The 18,549-nt window shown below is 45.8% G+C and overlaps 1 protein-coding gene across 2 annotated transcripts in view; it reads right to left on the reverse strand.

Annotated features, from left to right (window-relative positions):
• Positions 1–2,706: 2,706 nt before the first annotated feature.
• The window catches only part of efcab11 (EF-hand calcium binding domain 11), a 37,472-nt gene continuing 21,629 nt past the window's right edge, over positions 2,707–18,549 (reverse strand). Inside the window, exon 5 of one of the 2 annotated variants that reach the window (XM_084674866.1) lies at positions 2,707–3,309. In XM_084674866.1, the coding sequence (XP_084530992.1) occupies positions 3,228–3,309 (82 nt within the window). In that variant the 3' untranslated portion in view covers positions 2,707–3,227. The remainder of the gene's footprint in view (positions 3,310–18,549) is intronic. The other variant, XM_084674850.1, reaches the window with a different exon arrangement.

The following is an 18,549-nucleotide window of genomic DNA, read 5'->3' on the forward strand; positions in this document are numbered from 1 at the left end:
GATGGAGGAGGGTGTAGCGACACTGTCGCAGGGAGCAGGTAGAGCAGAGAGCAAGGTCCCTCATTTGTATCTGCCAGGCCTGATTAATGAGATCTCCCTGCAGCCCCCCAGCCCGCCCCTCCACCCCCCTTCCTCGCTCCCTATCCTCCTCGTCCTCCCTCGTTCTAAACACCTCCTTCGGGGGGGGGCTCATTTCCACGTAGAGAAACTGAGCGAGAGAGGACGGGGTAGGATGGATTGGACCTTCCTCGCGTTGAACCGGCGTCTGCCAGAACGTGGTAATCATTTAGGGTTTCAGGAACAAACACACACACAGACGTGTGATGTGCGTGACGGAATATGTGGAAGATGAAGAGGTTGCACGCGTGTGGCAGTGTTCAGGTTTGAGCCGGTGTGCGTCACTGTTCCTGAGAGCAAGAATGTCTGCGCATGCCTAGAAGTGTGCTCGCTCACTCTCTTCTCCAAGCGCATGTGTATGTGAGTGGAGAAAAGCTTGAGTCAACACAAGCGCCTAGGTCAAACTGCTGATTCATCCCAGCGCCAGTCAATCTAGCTGGGAGGATAGCATGGAAACATGCATATAGGGAGAGGAGCCATGACCAATCAGAGTCACATGAGTCAATCAGCCAATCGGTGTACAGCCACATCCCTCCAACACACGAACACACAGTCTGACGTTTCAGCCCAAATGTGCTGAGTCGTCGTTAGTCAGTTTTATTTAGAAACGGCAGGAGCGATTTTTGGGGTTGGGGTAAACTCAAGCTGTGAGGTCTAAATGGAAATAAAGGCCCAATCAGAAAAGATCGTTTTTGAACGCCCGTATTTCTAAACCGCTGACATGGCCCAACACTTGGCAACCTGATTTGCAGTAATTGAAATCGTAGACAACGGCTCAGTCACTATGGATACCATTCTAGAGTTGATGCTTTTTCTATTGGTAAATGTAGTGGGAGAGTTCCCTAAGGCTGACATTTTGTCCAGATATACAGCTCAGAATTTTATTTTGTTGAGAAGGAACATTTTACATTTAGTCATTTAGCAGCTGCTCTTATCCAGAGCGACTTACAGTAAGTACAGGGACATTCCCCCGAGGGTGAAGTGCCTTGCCCAAGGACACAACGTCATTTTGTGTGGCCGGGAATCGAACTGGCGACCTTCAGATTACTAGCCCAATTCCCTAACCACTCAGCCACTTGACTCTCAATTTTGAGTGAGGAACAGAAGGGTTCAACTTGCAGTGGCCTCTGTTCCTCACTCACAATTTTCCCTCTCAACATTTTTGGAAAGGAAAGACAAAGGTGCAGTGGTCTGCATTTTGTCCAGATATAGCATCAAATGAATGGCCAGTGTCCAGAAGGCTAACATTTGGTCCAGATATAGTATCAAATAAATGGCCAGTATACATCAATTTAGCAGATGTGCTCAAATACTAAAGCCTATTCAAATGCTGGTTGCATGCATTGACACCACACATTAGCCGAAACAGATTACTGCCATTTTGAATTGTTAACTCAATTGTGGAGCAGCCACCTGCTTTGAGACATAGGGGCCCCTTTGCTTCTCCAACATTTTCCGCTCTAAATGGACTCGTTTTTCCACTTCAAAACCCGTTTGTGTCCTCTCCTGACCAACCACAGCTGAGGAAATGAGGGACAGCAGATTGCTCACCGACGTCCAACACCTCCTCCTCCTCTGGCCCAACCTACTCACCGCTGAAATGTGTTTGGCCCTTCGTCGTCGTTGCTACAGGTTTTTGGGGATGGTAGAAATGTGTTTCATGTCCAACACAATGGGGCCTAGCTGCTATCCCGCTGTGTTTGGGCATGGGATGGAACTGTGCAAATGAAAATGTTGGCATTCTACATGCTAAATGGAAAAATATCGCCTTTGGATCCATATTGGACTATTGTGTGGTGTACAGACTTAGCTAGCTTGGCTAGCATTGGAGGGAACTGGTGCCATGTTCCGTCTAGGCACGGCTCTCTGTCTGTCTGGCATTGTCGACTTTTCTTTGTATCTTTCTATTTGGCCCCTGTCTTCCACACTCGCTCCCTCCATCCTGCTTCTCGTCTCCACCCCACTGTTCCATCCTGCTCAGGCTCTCTCTCTCTCTACTCTCCATCTTTCCCTCCTGCTTTACCTCGCTCCCCTTCTCATATCTTCTCGTTCTCTCCGTCCATTCCTCCTCTTCATATCCCCTCGGATTCCCAGCGGTGTCCTCAATGCATTTGGAATGAATGGGCCGTTTGGGGTAATCCAGTAACAGTGTGGCTTCAAGTACAGGTAGTCTGTCCCAAAGCGTATGCGCTTGCACCCTGAAAACGACACGTTGCCTGGATTAAACACGTTGGTCCATTTCCTTAATCACAACCTCCTGAGTTCGCTCTGATAAATTTACAATGTGCTTGAGAGTGTGTGCGAGAGGCTACGCTACGTGTTGAAAGAGTTCTGGAACGTGTGTTCACTGCTGGTTAGCGTGTCTGAACATTCATTTCTGCAGAGCGTGTGTGTGTGTATACCTTTGCTCCTGTGCACAGCTCAGACCCACAGATCGAGAGGAAACTCAATTACAAAAAAAAACTAATTAATCTGTATTCAGTCAGGAGCATGGCAAATTCCCCCCCTCCTCCCCCCAATCCCCCCACAAACAAAAACAAATAAGTACTCACAGATTCGTTAATCGCGTGTAAAAAGAGAAGCAACAGGTAATCCCTCTGGAAGAGCCCTCCAGTGGCCTTTTATTACAGCCCCGGGAGCAGAGGCTTGAAACACGGACTTGTTTAGAAGGCCGAATCTGATTACAGGTGGGATGTGTGTATGTGTCAGTGTGTTGGGGTGCGGGGTCAATTTGATGTCACCTGCTCCCCTTTCTTGAAGTGTCAGATCACTTCAGGGACTAAAGAGTGCAATGGATGCGTCCTGTTGAAGTGGGATTTTCGAGTGTTGACTATAGGGCATGTGAGAGGGGGGAAACAAGGGGAAGGTGGTGAGGGAGGGTTGGGTAATTCCTTTCATCTGCATATCCTCTCCATCAAAGATACTATAAGATCCAGAAGGAATTCATCCCAACTGTTTGATCAGTCTCAGCAAAGATAATCACGCCAAACATCCAAATAAGTCTTATTTATAACACCGATTCAAATGTAACAACTTAACAAAAAAACAATAACAAAGTGTAGTGTAGCGTAGAGGACAGCACTGTACGTGTGGGTCTGTGTGTGTGTGTGTCAGCTGTTGGCCAGTCCATAGTTGATGACACTCTCAAAGTCCTTGAAACTAACGTGACCATCGCAGTCCCGGTCCACGTACCTGGAGGGGAAGAGAACAGCAAACAACACAATGACTCAATGTTATCTTACCGCAATAACAGAGACCTCTGTCTTCCCCCCGCGTCATTCTCCATACCTTAACTCCTCTCTAAGGTCCTCTTCCGTATTCCCTCTCTCCTCTACAAATGTCCTTGCACATTTTGGTGCAAGGACGTGTTCCTATTTTTGTGGGGCTTTGTTTCATTTTGTGTCTTAAAACTTCACTTTAACAAACAACATACTTAAATTCCCCCAGAAGTTTGGCAAAAAGAGACTGATGGTCAAATAAGAAATCTGATAATTGCATGTCAAAATAAAACAGTAAGAGATATGTGTTCTCATGCTTGAAAGAAGATGTAAAATGATCAAATGACTCATGTTTGAATCTGAGTCGTATAGAATGTGTTACTCTATTCTCTCTTGGTCATTGGAGACAATGGTCTCATTCCAACCAAGGATTGGCACAAAGCTCAAAGCACAATAGACTGGTGAAGACTGCCTTTTTGAATTCCAATTTCGTCTCTCTCCTCCCTTCTCCACCCCTCACACACAAGTACCCCCCCCCCCCCCCCCCATGGGCACACACTCATACTCATGCAAGCACACACTTACACTTTACAGATTCATGCCGACTGCCTGGCAAGTATCCATGCCCGCTGTCACGCACTCAAACATAGATAACTACAAATGCGTGCGCCCACACACACGCACGCCCAAACTACAGTCTCTCTCTCTCTCTCTCTCCTCCCCTCTTCTGTAACATCTTCCTACCAGGAGATGTAACAGATCTCAAGTGTTAGATTAGACAGCGAGGTCTTATACCCGTCTCATTTCCCATCAGGCTGCTCCTTATTGCCAACAAGGCTGCGTGTGCTTTTTGGCTGGTTGTTTGGCCTGATAACGGAGGGGTATTGATGCCAGAATCAGTTCCTACTCTATTCTATTCTATTAGATTCTATTGATTTGATCAGAGGCTCGTCCAAATATGTGGCATTAAGCAGATGAGTGGCCTGTCTAGTCAGTCAATGGTATTGATCCATGAGTCAATGAGTAGAAAAGGCTTGGTGCTGCAGAATCCGAGGACATGCTAAATCAACAGGAAAAGACAAACGCGGCCGGAAAACATCTTATGCTAACCGTGCTAATCTGTTTAATGAAGCACACACACGCGCACGGACAATCATTCACACCCACATTACATTTAGTCATTTAGCAGATGCTCTTATCCAGAGCGACTTACAGTAAGTACAGGGACACCCCCTTCCCCCCCCCCCCCCCGAGGCAAGTAGGGTGAAGTGCCTGCACAAGGACAAAACATCATTTGACATGGTCGGGAATCAAACCGGTGACCTTCCGATTACTAGCCCAATTCCCTAATCGCTCAGCCACCTGACTCCCACACACACACTCGGGCACCAACAATGACACACCTGAGAGCTAATAGGAGCATTCAAACACATGGCGGCAAGCGTTTTATCTATGCTTATCTGTTTGGGTCATCATTGCACACCCCTTCCTCTCTTTCCACCATCCCTCCTTTTTTATCAGTCTTTCAAAACAAAGAAAATATTGTCTCCTCTATTTGGTTTTTCTTTCCCTCCAGGCTGGTTTGTGCTATTGACTCGTCTCTCTCCGTCTCTCTGCGTGATCTCTCACTTCCGAGTGCTCGGCAGATGTGTGGAGAGATGAGGGAGCAACAGGGAGGAGAATTAAAACACCATTACCCACGCAGCCCCTGGAAAATTGCACTTCCCTGTTCCGCGTCGGCCTCCTCTCTGCTTCTCATTCCTCCCTCTTACCCACAGAGAGACAGACAGACAGACAGAAAGACAGATAAGCTGGCGGGCAGGCAGGCAGACAGACACTTTTGCAATTGTGGCCTGCAGAGTTGGATAGAGTTTCCTCTTGATGCTGATCTATGCCAAACATAATACATAATCCAGTAGCCCTGATCTTCTGCTATTTATGTTTAGTCTCAGGAAAACGGGCAAGATAATCCGAGGCCGGCGCTAACCTTGTCATATTGCACAACTGACAGATCAAAACGAAAAAAATCAGGAATGAAATCAATATAATATCAACTATATATAGGCTATTGTGTCTCTACTGCCCAGACTACCATCACGCCCTGTCACTCTCCAGTCCTCTCCTCCCTGCCTCCTGGTCCTCTGGACCCCCTCACTCCTGCTCGACGTCTCCCTTGTGGTTCAGAGGATCCGGAATGCTGATGTCCTTCACGCTTTGTTTCCGCGAAGACGGGGTTAGGGTTGCACTCGTCCCTCCACGATGGTGAGGAGTGAGTGACAGGAGAGAGAGGGCGGGGCCAATACTAAAGTAGATCATACAGTGGAGTGAACGAGAGAAAGAAAGGGAGAAATAGAGTGACGGTGAGATGTAATGAGAGAGCAAAGACGAGATGACTCCTTATGACAGAAGAGAGATGATCAGCCTTTTAATGCCTGACTGCGGCAGTGTGTGTGTGTACGTGAATGTGTGAGTGCGTGTGTGTCAATTTAACAAAATGGCAACCACTTACACTCACCGCAACACTTTACATTACGTACCAACTGACAGATGCCATACTTACAACTATAATCAGGAACATGCCATTAGGATGTGATTACGGGGAGAGAGAGAGAGAGAGTATTCTGTGTGTGTGTCTGTGAGTGTAGTGACAGTCTAATTAAGCTGTGAGGCTGACCACTCAACATTAGCTGTATCTGATGGACAGCTATGGTATTATGATTACAGGAGTCTGTCGTACGTGTCCATGCGTAAAAGAGAGACAGAGAAAGAGAGAGAGAGAGAGAGAGAGAGAGAGAGAGAGAGAGAGAGAGAGAGAGAAACAGAGAGACAGACAGAGAGAGAGAGAGACAGAGATAGTGAGAGAGAGAGAGAGAAACAGAGAGAGAGAGAGAGAGAAAAAGAGAGAGAGAGAAAGAGAGAGAGAGAAAAGAGAGAGAGAGAAAAAGAGAGAGAGAGATGGAGGGAGAGAGAGACTACAGTAAATGATGTATACATGAAGAAGGGAACATAAGGAGATAATGTATGTGGCACACTTCAGAAAATGGAGGGATGAGCTTCCACCAAATGCATGAATTGTGTCATTTGCCTCCCGCATAGCCGGCAGCCCGAGCCACTGCAAAAAAACTGTAACTCCCAGGGGGGCCATGGGGCAGGCTGCCGATGACATCATTGGTGCGCACCTGAGGCCCAGGCACATTAATCAGAGAACCTCCTGTTGTTCTTTTCCATTTTCTACAGATGCATAAGAATACACACACACACACACACATACACACACAGGTGCATAGAGCAGAGCAAAGTCTGCCAAAAACTGCCCAAGCTACTTGGTCAATGTCAAACCTGTAACGCTGACACACTGACTCAGGTGAAAATGGAGAGATGAAATGAAAAAGAGACGCTCCAAGTACTGCCTCCTCACCTCACTTTGTTCATCAATGGGACAGTGATCCTGGCAGAATGGACGGGATCTAAACAGTGTGTCTACTGTATGTTTGTTTGAATCACTATCCTGGGACGGTGTCATTATGTATTAACACAGGCAGCATCGATGACTTCATTGTCGTGTTCTGCAATGCCCTGTTGGCTTGGGCTCAACACTGTGTGTGCGAGATAGCCAACAAGCAACGATTGTTCTAACGATTGATCATCGTCCTAGTTTGCATGGTCTATTTTGGGTTGGACAGATGAAAACGTGTTGACGGCTAAGCTAGCAGCAGCTAAGTAAAGCGTTGTTTAAATCAATGTTCTCATAAAAAAAAGTATTATTTTAGGCCTAGTTGACACATACACAGATTTTCCTAAACAACAGGCTTAGATACAGCAAAGGGACGTGGGCATGTTTTGATACTGGACCCACTGATTGGGTTACATGCACCCGAGCCTCTTTTAATAGACGCTAAAACGCCAAGCTCAGAGAGAGCATCAAAATGGGGACTTGGAAAACGACACGACAAAACTTGCTCCCCAATATGACAAAAGCTACAATGACTACACTACACCTGGAAGGTGTGACACCTTTTCCAGTCACCCCTGACTCACTGAAGTCGTGACGGAAGGAGAGGTTTTATGAGTCATGCGCTTCGACTATCCTTGTGGACCGGTGACGGAACTGCAGTTAAAGACACACGAGACACATGCTATTACACGATCTTGCATGTAAGTGATCATTAGAATCCATAACCCTGTTCTTCACCTTCCTCCTCTGCCTGTCCCATCCCCCCCCCCCCCCCCCGTCCTCTGAGAAATCACCTGAAGATGTGATTGGATTCCGTTAGAGCACATGCTTCCAGCTGCAGACGAGGGTAAAGATGGAATCTCAATTCCCTTAAGAGGCTACCAGTCCTCACCTTCCTTGTGTCATCATCCTCCTTCACATTCCTTCCAACCACCCTACTGTGCCCTTTGATAATCCTCGTGTCAAGGAAGTAAGTGACTACAAAAGAAGGCCACTTTAGACAATTGAGGTGCAGCCCGTGGAACATCAGAACAGCCTTTGAGTACGGCGCATTTCCAGTGGAGGAAAGTTGTTCAGTAGATACCAGTTCATAAAACCCCGGAGGGTCCCAGACAGCGTTTTGCCTGAGCACCCCTCCAACGTTCATTTGCAGTTTGCGACGCTAAAATAATCCATTAATTCCTAATTAGTTTATCAAGGGGTGCGGCTGCATAGCATCACACCAATGCACGCGCAGGCACACACAGCTGGGAGATAAGCTTGGATTTTGCTTGACTCGTTGCGCATAAACTGTAAGACATGAGGCGGATACACAAGGGAGGGAGTGGCTGGGGAAAACACACACAATCAGGGAAGGGCTCCGTGATATTATAGAGTTGTCATAAATGAATGCATTTGATTTTGCCTGCCAGCAAGAGCCATAGATAGATGGGTTTCAAATGTAAAGGCCTTACGATCCCAAAGTCTAAGTGTTTGTAAGTGTGTACGTTTTGGGAACCACATTAACATATGTTCACCAGATTGGAAAAGAATAGTGCATGGTGAGAAGGCAATGATGTTGTCTTTTGTTGTTAAAGGACACACAAAGATGCATGTCAGGCCAATAGCCGTCCACACATTGTACCTGGCTGCCATGGAAACAACGAGGGCCGTATGGCACACGGCAATGTGAAAAGTCCACTGCCTGATGGCTTTTCCATTTTGCAGACATGCAAACTGGAAACTGGAATGGTGTAGCTGTCTATCCCTGTGTGGACGTTAGATCTCCATATGAGAGAGAGAGAGAGAGAGAGAGAGAGAGAGAGAGAGAGAGAGAGAGAGAGAGAGAGAGAGAGAGAGAGAGAGAGAGAGAGAGAGAGAGAGAGAGAGAGAGAGAGAGAGAGAGAGAGAGAGAGAGAGAGAGAGAGAGAGAGAGAGAGAGAGAGAGAGAGAGAGAGAGAGAGAGAGAGAGAGAGAGAGAGAGAGGGAGAGAGAGAGAGAGGGAGAGAGAGAGAGAGAGAGAGAGAGAGAGAGAGAGAGAGAGAGAGAAAGAGAGAGAGAGAGACCCAGCATCCTAAGAAGTCACCTCAGAATACACACTATCTGTGTGTGTGTGTGTGTGTGTGTGTCATCTGTAAACTGCCTCATTTCAGAATAATGCGGAAGAGGTCGACTTTTTCTTTCGTGTCCTAGATTAGAGTGTCAACAGGAGAGGAGGGGTGAAATGTAACATTTTTAATGTGAAATGTATGAGTTTGAATGATCGTCATTCTGTGTGGATGCATGTCTGTAGGCAAAGGTGGTGTGTCTTGTACTGTAAAAGACAGGCAACAAATAGTATCTACTCAAAGACTAATCTGGCAGACCGGAGCACTCAGACACCAAACAGAACGCTCTTCTTTCTCTTGGCAAATATGGAAACATCTGACCGTGTGAACATTTGACCTCAAATTCACGTCATGGGTGAATTAGGAGTGCTAAACATGCTTGTGCACTTGCGTGCATGTGGTGAGTTACCAGGCTAGGTCGCTGCTGGTAACTGCACATGATGATTACAGGGTGATGTCTGTAAATCACTCCTTTCTCAAATAGGCAAATATAGAGGGAGTGAGAGTGGGCGGAAAAAAACGCTGCAGGTACCAGACGGCTCAGGGAACAAACAGCTTGGTCTTTACTTCCAACATGATGGATTTATAATGTGTGTTTGCTCCCTGTAATGCCACCCAACGCCCTGCTCTACAATCTGGGATACAGATGCAGGGCAGGGGGGGACAGGGGGGGGAACAACATAGCTAGCCACTGTGTGCTTTGTAGGCTGGGTAAGTAATTGAGGTAAGCAGTCCAATGTCTTTATGCATAGAATCAACAGCTCTGGATTTAGCGTCATCATGGAAGGAGGGGGGGGGGGGGGGGGGGGGGCAAGAGAAAAAAAGATGTAGAGAAGAGAAAAAGCCACAACTTCTTTTCCGATTCCTCGATCCATCCCTGCAGTATTTCCCTCCTTGGCTCTCTCTCTCTCTAATGAGCAGCGTGTTTAATCAGCGTTCATGATGAGTGTCTAAAGCAGCCACAGTCTATTCATCCTTCATTCATCCCTCCATTTGCCTATTGACACTGCGCTGCTCAAACACTGGCCTAATAACTTCAGTTTCCCTCTCAACTTCGCACAGCCGCAAGAGGAAGGAGAGAGAAAGGCTAATGGAGGAACGGGAACAGAGGGGGAAGGAAGAGAAAGTCAAACAAATGTACTGATTAGAGTTGAGGGAGCAAGACTAGTGGCACTGGGTGTGTTGAGGGCAAGGGCAGAGGTTTGGTTTGGACATTGGTCGGGAATGTTTTGTACCCTATGAGTTAACTGTACCCCTGCTCTGTCGTTAATTAATGGAGTTTCAATGTTTCAATCATCTCTTGACATTGGTAGAGACATGCCTCTGCTGTCTGCCCCCAAGTCTGTGGTAGGGGATTTGATACGTCAGTATCAAAAACATGTCAGTGGATGTGTGTAGTGGAACTGCAAAGTTGTAAAGGAAAGTGGGAGTCTTGTCATTTTTGGAGACACTGAGCATGTTATGACTGACATAACCACTTTAATTGTTCGTAGGTTTCTCCGCCTGTGACACTTTTCTTGGTCCCTAACAGGCTAGGTTTTGTCAGTTGTAGGCACAAACGTATACGCACAAACACACAACTACGGACGTACTTACAATCTACAGTGACGCTGATCTCAAGTGGAATATTCTCCAAATCTTGATTCCTATTGATTTCCCTTCTGCCAGACAGATCTGTTCTTAACTAGTTGAGGACATGAACACACACACACACACACACACACACACATACACACACACAAACACAGCTCTATGAACGTGTGCATGCCTCACTCTCTTCACAACCCCCAGAAATCGGTCTCTCTGCCTGCCGTTTGAAAACCCCATTTTCTTTTGTCACGCGCTGGAGGATGAAAGTCCTTCCTCCTCTCTTTCCGCGAGGCCCAAGAGTCCCCCCCTCCCAGTCAAGTTTGTCAGAACCACTTGAAACTTAGGCTAAGAAGCACCATTGGGATAATTTTTTCTAACACTACCCCCCCCCCCCCCCTTCTCCTTTTTTTTTGCAATTTCAGGGGCTTTGCAGAAGTCTAGACTGTCACCCTACCTCAAAGAGGACTTGGAAAGCGAGCTGGTGCTTTGGGGAGCAGGGTTAGCTACGAGTGTTAGCGTCGCTCCAATGTGACTCCAAGCGCTCTGCTGAGGCCTTGCTGGAATGCATACAGAACACGGTGTTCCAGTTTGGATACACTGGTGAATACATGATGAGTCAAATCACTGTTTTACTGCAATGACTACTGCAGACTTGGGGTGAGTCAATACACAAAGACAAATATTGCACAGAATACTATATAAAAAGATCTACGAAATCTCAACCACACTGCCATACATGTAATAGTCGTGTTGCAAATATTATTTTAAAGTAATAATTGCTACTTTCTGAAGGAATTCATTATTAAGAGTAGAGCAGATTGTAATTTGTTATATTTTCTAAAGAAAGTAAATAAACAAAATTAATCTTGTTATTTTTGTGAATTTGATAGGGTTTGGTTTCAAGGAAAAGCATGACCCTAACCCAACCCTCTAACTTAAGAAGATTGGAAATGGGCCTTCAGGTCAAGATAACTGAGCATATAATCACATCAGATTCAATCAGTTATCAATTCAGTCAATAATACATTTATTTTTGAAATCATAAACATAGCGCACACCAACCCTACAGGGGGAAGACAACATTAGACTATGGTTTTGTTTGATCAGGGTTGATGGACGTGAGGTCTGGGTCTGTTATTATACAAAGATAATCCATAGTGCTGCGATGCAGGAAGTCTGGATTGAGAGTTTGGGTGATTTCATTCAACCTGCAGTGAGAATTGTCTTTTGGAATTATTTCGTAAAAAATCCTGATAACACATGCAATCATCGATCCCTTCAATTGTATTGGAACTCAGGTTAGTGGCATTTCTTGGCGAGAGTGCATGCAAACAAATGATTTTGGTCCAATGTACAAAGCTTTGTAACAAGCCTAAAATGACTGATGCCAGACAATCCTGACAGCATTAGGAGCAGCATTGTGACAAACACTCACCAGCCACTTTATTAGGTATGCACGTTCAATTGCTTGTTAACAAAAATAGCTAATCAGCCAATCACATGGTATAGCAACTCAATGCATTTAGGCCTGTAGATGTGGTAAAGACAACTTGCTGAAGTTCAAACCGAGCATCAGAGTGGGGAATAAAGGGGAATTGAGGGACTTTGAACGTGGCATGGTTGTTGGTAGTAGACGGGCTGGTCTGAGGATTTCGGAAACTGCTGATCTACTGGGATTTTCACGCACAACCATCTCTAGGGTTTACAGAGAAGAATCCGGAAAAGAGAAAATATCCAGTGAGCGGCAGTTGTGTGGACGTAAATGCCTTGTTGTTGCCAGATGTCTGAGGAGAATGGGCTGTCTGGTTCAAGAAGATAGAAAGGCAACAGTAACTCAAATAACCAATCAAGGTATGCATCATTCCATCTCTGAATGCACAGCACGTCGAACCTTGAAGCAGATGGGCTCCAGCAGCAGAAGACCACACCGGGTGCCACTCCTGTCAGCTAAGAACAGGAAACTGAGACTACATTTCGCACAGGCTCACCCAAATTGGACAATAGAAGATTGGGAAAACAATGTCTGGTCTGATGAGTCTCGATTTCAGCTGCAACATTCAGATGGTATGGTCAGAATGTGCCGTAAACAACATGAAAGCATGGATCCATCATGCTTGTTATCAGCGGTTCAGGCTGGTGGTCGTGGTGTGACGGTGTGGGGGATATTTTCTCGGCACCCTTTGGGCCCCTTAGTACCAATTGGGCATCATTTAAACGGAACAGCCTACCTGAGTATTGTTGCTGACCATCCCATCTCTCACTCTTAATTCACACTTAACTGTAGGTGTGAACTGTAGGTGTGAACTGGAATTGTATGTTGGTTCGCAAGAATGTTCATATTCATGTTCTGGACTTTGTAGATAAAAAAATATGGTTGAATGATTGTTTCATAACTTTAGTTCCATGCAGGATAAGGATGATAAGGATCCATAAGGATGACTTACATTGCAAGCAAGGGAATGAGTTACTAAAATACATATGAAAGTAAACAGCATAAAAAGAGAGAAGTAATCGCCACAGAAAGACTCCTTTCATAATTCTACACCTCACACTTCTGTGGTAAAGATGTAGTTTTGGAGGAACTAAGTCACAGCTCAGTTTACTGAATTCACTGGACAAGTTGAAATCTTTGTTTAAAGGGCCCACCGAGGAAGAAGTGAGGGGGAGGACTGGGGATGGAGTCTGGCCATCCCAGAAGATCCTTTGAAGCTCCATGGTAGAGATAAGAAACAAATATAGTGTAGCATGGAGGGGATGTCTCCTAAATCTCGTATGTATAGCCATTTGGTGAGGTGATTGTGTACTCCTGATGTGGTTGGATGCCCATTGTTTTCTCATGACCAAGATGTATATATTTAAATGTCACGAGAACAGTTTTGAGCTGCTCGACTGGATCTGTGGGGTGAAGTCAGCCGAAGCATCAGCAGGTTGAGAACAGGCCATTATTTCGACGTCGAAAAGCATACGGCTGAGGGGCGGGCAGGCCCCACTCCCTTTCCACCTGCTGTCTGGACGCATCATCGCTCAGGTCTCCCCCCCGCCCCTCCCATCTCTTCCCGCCAGCATTTGCGTCTCCGTTGTTCCTCCTCTCCTTTTTGTCAGCCAGTTAACACTCGCTTGTTGCTGTCCAGTCCACGCGTATTTGCCGTTTTCTTTTCGGAGCGTCCCCCCCCCCATTTTCCCCCTCAGGTCTGATCTATAAAAGTCAACACATGCTTGGGAGGATATTCAAAATGCGGGGCATGGCGATAAATGTCAGAAACAATGCCAGGCTTTGAGTGCCTTCTGTGTGCACGTGCGAGAGGGAGAGGGAGGGAGGGAGAGGGGGAAAGAGAGAGAGAGAGAGAGAGAGAGAGAGAGAGAGAGAGAGAGAGAGAGAGAGAGAGAGAGAGAGAGAGAGAGAGAGAGAGAGAGAGCAAACATTGAGGTGTGTGTGTGCGTTCAAATCTCAGTTAGGCCCAGAGGCTTACAAAAGGATTGACAAGTCCCCTTGGGGCTTTTCCTCGCTGTAAGAGGGAGAGAAACACCATGCCACCAGTGATGCATGCTAGGGAGATCCAACATTTGTCCTGACTCCGGGTTGATGTGCCTCTCTCCCTCTCTGTGCACGTCCGTGTTTGTGGTCAGGTCTGTCTCGACTGTCCTTTTTCTTTCTTTAACAGATTCCACGTGGTTCTTCCTGGGTCCTGTCACCTATCAACTTCTCAGGATTATCCACCAACTGTGTCTCGTTTCCCCTTTCAGTACCCTCTCCATTTCATGCCCTCTGTCTTGTTTCCTACCAGATTTTACCCTGATTGGTGTCTATTGTTTTTTTCTCACGCCTTTGGTAGCCTTGGGATTTTCCTGCCTTGCCGGATCCTTCTTTCGGACTCTCTCGTTCTGTTTGCTCTATTTTGTTCGCCGTTTAGTTTACGGGTGTGCTTTAGGGTTGGTTTTGCCATGCCTGCTTTGTGGAATTGAGAACTATTATTTGAACATTCACCCAACGTTGACTCCCTCTACTATCCTGCCACCATTACTGGGATGGATGGATGAATCAATAGAATAAGACACACTACAGACAACACTATCAAGACCAGGATAAACGATGCGTGTGACACGAAGGGGTAGATATTCATCAGCAGGAAGGCACACAGGAATAAAGAGCTCCATGCACAAAATGTAAAATCAACTAATAAAACAATGTTTCCAACACAGACAAGCCATCTTGCACTTGGCTCTTACACTAGTCAATAATAGTTTGCTCATTGGAGGAGACGCAGATTGATTGATGTTAATCATCTTAAAGTATGGACAAGAGTGCATAAGAGGACAGCTTTCTGGAATAGCTTCCTCTCTTTTCTGTTTATTTAAAATGTAATTGGTCTCATACTGAGTTCTTGGGGATTGAGTTGAAACGGAACGATAAAAGATGAAATCTTCCGCGGCCTATTTTATATTTTAAGATAGGTTCTCGTTTTATTTACATACTATATTGTGAGTTTCTTTTAAGAACACTGGGATCAAAGCCCTTGCAGAAGTCACTGTTTGACCTGTACATGTGAGGGGTCGCTGGATATAAGTTGCTACAAGCGGGAGAGATACAGAGAAAGAGACAAAGAGAGAACAAGAAACAGCAAACAGCCTGGACAAAACAGAGCTCTGTTCCTGCACCCCGTGGCCAAATGCACAGCTGGCTGCGGGCTCTCTCCGACAACAAGACAGGATTGTCTCCGTCACGATCATGTGATCGTGGCGCATTGCAAAGCTCTGCCTATGTGCCGTGTCGGAAGGCACACTGCACACGGAACACGTGTGATGATGCAAGGGCGAGGCCGTCCATACACCTCTTAGAAGACACACCGAGCAACATGAGTCGACGCCAGGCAAAAAGATCCCATGTCGCTGGCGAAATGAGGCAAGCCGTGTCTCTGGCGAGAGGCACAAACACACAAACATGTCAAGGTCATATACAAAATACCCAAAACACAGCATTTCCCAGTTGAGCGTGTGATATACACACACGTTGTGTGTGTTTGTGTGTACAAAGACACAGATGCAGACTCGTGTGCAGACACACATGAAAACTGATGAAACCCCCCCCCCCCCCCCCGCCACCTTCCCCCCCCCGTTCCCCCCTCTAGCATGTCATGAAACACTGCTGAGCATCTAAGGCCAGGCCTTTCACCAGCACTTACGTCTCTGAGGCCACGGCGTGGAGCGTTCAGAGGCAAATGCCAATCCGGGCTGGGACGTACGCCTGGCTGTGCCCTTGTCCGCTCTGGTTTTCAGTGTGATACATCAGGTGCAGGGAGTGGCATCAGGACCTGTCACCCCCAGTGCCCGGTATCAGCATACCTCTCACTGGGCTTGGCGTGTCATTGTGGCCGTTCCATTCGTTGGAATGCTAATTCAACTTAAAGGGTGAAGGATTGCTATCAAGCTATTTGTCTTTAATTGGTTTCAGACTCTCCTCCCCCTCCCCCCCCCCATGCTCCCCCCCCCCCCCCCCCCCCCCCCCCCATTTACAATGTCTCTTCATGGCCTTTCCAACATACTGTTAGAACACTTGACTTCTTGTCTTTGATTATCTGCATGTCTTACCATGTCTAGAATTTGTATGACACTTCTGGACAAAAGCATCTCCTTAATGAAAACAAAGTGCAGATGTAAATGACAGAACTGTTAAATATCTGTGCTTAGCGGGGAAGTCCCTACCCTAACGTCAACCATTCCACCTTACTCTAACCTTAACTTGAACCCTAACTTAAGGCCATACAAAGGATCATATCTAATATTTCTGGAAAGACTCTATGCCAGCATTTGTCTACCAGTGTGATAAATTGTAGCACATAGTTTAGGTCAATCACTCTTGTGCATTAACTCGGGTGCTTCATCTCTTCCGACATCAGGTCGTCTCTCAAACCCCTGTGCAAAGAAAGAAGGGTCACTGCATTACCCACATGCAGTGCTTCTCCTTCCAGGGTCCACAGTCATGGAATGACGTCCCCGTTCAGCTACGCACCTCTCTGTACCCATGGTCTTACCGCCGTGGTCTCAAGACGCTCCTTTTCAAGCTCAGCTTCGACCAACTTCTGTTTTTCTACACCGGCCTGAGGGCGCCGAGAGCAGCAGTTTAGCCGTTCCTACATCAAACTGCTCACAATATGGTCTCCTGATTATCTCAAGAAACCGGGTCAATGTTTTTGGAGAGTCTCAAATGTATCTTTTGGTGCTTTGGGAACCATAATACAAGTCCAATCTAGTTCCATCATATTTGAGAGTAGGCGAACATTTCCACCGATAGCTCTAAAACTCGGCAGCTTTCAATAAAACAATCTATGAATAGCATGTACAGAGGAAAAATATGTATTTTAGATTTTGGAGTGAACTGTCTTTTTAACGTAAATTGGAATCATAATCTATTCTGTTCCTTACTCCTTTGACTTCCATGTACAGTGCAACTTGAATATGAATTGAGATATAGGGAAGGTAACAACTGGGATTGTTTGACAGGAAAATCAGATATCAATAAATAATGTTGCATCCAACATTCTTCAATCATTAAATTAATTGCATTAAATTCAAGTAGTCTAGTCTGGGAATCCGATCTATCAGCAAGGTTTGTGTGTTATTTGCTTTGCCACATGGGTCTGGCCACCCTCCCATTGAAACAGATTTCAACCTTGCATGAATAGTGCCAGGCCAATCACAACAGTTTATCTAAAATTGGGCGTGTTTGATACACTGACTGTACAGAGGAGCGTTGTTGAGGAATTTTAGTAAACAACCAAGATTACATTTTGTTGCTCAGATTGGTCATATCCGATTGTGTCCAGGCATTTGGATCTATGCCCGTTGATAATACAAAATGAACAGATAGGTTCCAGACTAATACACGTTTGTCAATTGGTTCACATTCTAATAATTCTACTTTGATCTTTTGGCTACCATTTGTAGCTACACCCATCATCACGCATCACACCACATCCTCTTGCAAAGTGAGAACTTTCAAATTAAAAAGGTAACTTCTGTAGTATGCCTGCTACAGTAGTAGCGTGACTTCAGAGCTCCGTAATATTTATGAGGCACTATGTTTGATGCATGACTAATGCAGTTTAGTCTAAGGGCAAAGTGGTCTCTCACAGTTCACATAAAGGGCTGGATCCCTCATTAAGTGGATTTTTTCCAATTAGTCCCGATTGGTGACACTTTAAAACATTGTGGTTTTTTGTTATCCCTCTCTATGGCCAAACTGTTTATCTGTAGACGGTTAAGACGTTCAACGGAAGAGTTAGCAATACATTTGGAATTCTACAGTTAGTTTCATAACCATTAAACGGTACTGGGATCAATTCAAATCTCACTGTGCAAATGACCAGACATTTCCGCTAACCGCTAACGATGTGGCAAACAGCTGACCTTGCCTTGCTAACAACTGGTAATGCTATAATGCTAGTTCTGCTACTCTAACCCGTGGGCTCTGTACCCTGACACTTTCTTTAAGCTACCTTATCTGCCACAGTTGTCTGAGTGAAGTCAAGCTAACTCTTGAGAGGAGAGGGCAGATTCAGAGACTGTTTTCTGAGAAGAGATAAACCAAAAGAGGGGACAGCATTAGGGTGATAAGTGTCCTATCGACCAGATTTGTCCTAGCGCTCCACTGCGTCCTTATCTTATCATAGTCTGGAGCTTATGGATGGAAAAGTGAGGCCTGAGGCTCAGAGAGCAGGGAGAGGGGACAAAGACAAGCTCATAACGCTCTCACACACACACGGTAACACACACACACACACACACACACACACACTACAAGACAGGAAAAATGCTATTGTTGACATTCAGAAGCCTTCATGTTCCGAATCCTAAATGCTGTCTTCCCTTTGGCACTTCATGCGATATCAGATTTTGTGGTAATAGGTCTTCTTTTCAAAAACGCTCTCAGAGAGCTATCAGGAGAACACGAGAGACAGAGAGAGCAAAAGAGACCACATGGTTTGTTACAGGTGACTTCATAGGACCAGTATGCTGGACTCTCTCCATGTCTCTCCACATCTACTACTGAATTTAACCTGAACATCAAGTTCTAGATCTTTCATTC

Source organism: Hypomesus nipponensis, chromosome 3, assembly GCF_054491055.1.
Source record: "Hypomesus nipponensis isolate SF chromosome 3, ASM5449105v1, whole genome shotgun sequence".
In the NCBI taxonomy this organism is placed as follows: domain Eukaryota; kingdom Metazoa; phylum Chordata; class Actinopteri; order Osmeriformes; family Osmeridae; genus Hypomesus; species Hypomesus nipponensis.